Here is a 1,683-nt window from a genome sequence, read left to right on the forward strand (position 1 = left end):
GCAGTTGAGATCTATCAATCACATCCTAATTTTTCTCTTAACACTATAATATAAGCACATATGCTATGTTATTATGAGTAATTTTCAATGGCTGTATGCAATTATGTATCTGAGATACACCATAATTTACTTAGCCATTCACAGAAGATATATTCACAGTATTCCAATTTCTTTATTTTTAAAAATAACACAGTAATATACTTATGCAGAAGTTTTTTTTTTTCCATTTTATTTTTCTTTTTGGCAAGGGAGGGAGGCATTATTTCCTAGGAATAAGGATCAGGATAGTTTCCTAGAAGCAGAATTACCAAGTCAAAGAGCCTGACACTGTAAAAATTGTATTCCTATCACCAAACTATACTCGTAAAGACATGCAGAAATAACATGGCATTCACTACATCAGCCTTACGCTGATGGGCTCCAGCGCACGGTCGGCATACACTTTAGATTCACCACACTCAGCTTCTGGTACCTATCCCCCTGTCAAGTCAGTCACTAACTATGTCTCCATCCTACTTAGCAACACCTGTTAAAGTAGGAAGGACACTAGACGGGGAATCAGGGGACCCAGGTTTGTTATGGCTTCATCACTAACTCGCATGTGTAAATTTTAGCCAGGCTCATGGCCTCATTGGACAGTTTCCTCATCTGTAAAATGGGAATAAACCATTAAGGCCCTTCCTGGTTATAAGATTCCTGTATCTGTGAAAACTAAGATAAGCTGAGGAATTATATTGTAACGCATATAACTATCCTCAATTTCATTTACACAAATCAAATATTCATATGTGGTGGAGGATTTTTTAAAAAGCCTAAAATTTTTTCATGTTGTGACTGTTTAGGCCCCCATTTAAAAATATATACAATACACCATTAGCTGTCATCCACAACAATAGTCCATAAACCCTCTCATCAGATTTGTTATCAATCCTGCAGAGGGACCCTGAGAATTGTCACATTCAGCCACAGTCCAAATGCCACTCTCTGGTGCAGGCCTTGGAGACTGGCTCCCTCCCCTGCTCCTCTGCACTGCGTGGCTCTGTGCACACAGGGCCTGAGAGGACCAGAAACAGCAGCTGGAGGGGGACAGAGCCAGCGTTCTGAGTGTGACTCCACTCACATGAATACATGTCCCTGTCCCCAAAGTGACTTCTAGTGTGATGAGGAATGGCCACTACTCTCGCTTCCACATTTCCAAATGTCAACCAAAGAATTAAAAGAGGAACAAAATAATTCCAAGGATTTCCTCCCTCTAAATATTTTTTGTTGCAGTATAATTTACATACCAAAAATGCGTAAATCTCAATGGTTTAGCTCAAAGACTTCTGTGAATTGCACATACCAGTCCAACCACCACCCTAAACATTTCCATCACCTAGAAAGATTCTCAACCCCCTTTCCAGTCAATCACAAGGCCCACCCTACACCGCGTTTCTCACTTCCATCACCACAGACTAGATTTGCCTGCTCCTGGAAGTATACAAGTGGAGTCGTACGGTGTGAATTCTTCATGTGCCTGGCTCCTCTCACTCCCATAATGTCTATGAGATGCTTCCATGCTGCTTCGGGCACCCGTAGTTCATTCTTTTTTACTGCTGACTAGCATCCCATCGTATGAATGTATTACAGTCCATTCACCTCCTGATCAGCATCTGGGCTATTTCTAGTTTGGGGCCATTAATG

General features: G+C 41.2%; 1 protein-coding gene across 1 annotated transcript in view; it reads right to left on the reverse strand.

The window, feature by feature from the left end:
* Window positions 1-1,683, reverse strand: part of LONRF2 (LON peptidase N-terminal domain and ring finger 2) — a gene marked incomplete at its 5' end in the record, with an annotated part of 42,455 nt that overhangs the window by 5,654 nt on the left and 35,118 nt on the right. The window contains 1 exon segment of the mRNA XM_008591511.1: window positions 410-441. Coding sequence (XP_008589733.1) covers window positions 410-441 — 32 coding nt within the window.

This window comes from Galeopterus variegatus, unplaced genomic scaffold (genome assembly GCF_000696425.1).
Source record: "Galeopterus variegatus unplaced genomic scaffold, G_variegatus-3.0.2 Scaffold6977, whole genome shotgun sequence".
In the NCBI taxonomy this organism is placed as follows: domain Eukaryota; kingdom Metazoa; phylum Chordata; class Mammalia; order Dermoptera; family Cynocephalidae; genus Galeopterus; species Galeopterus variegatus.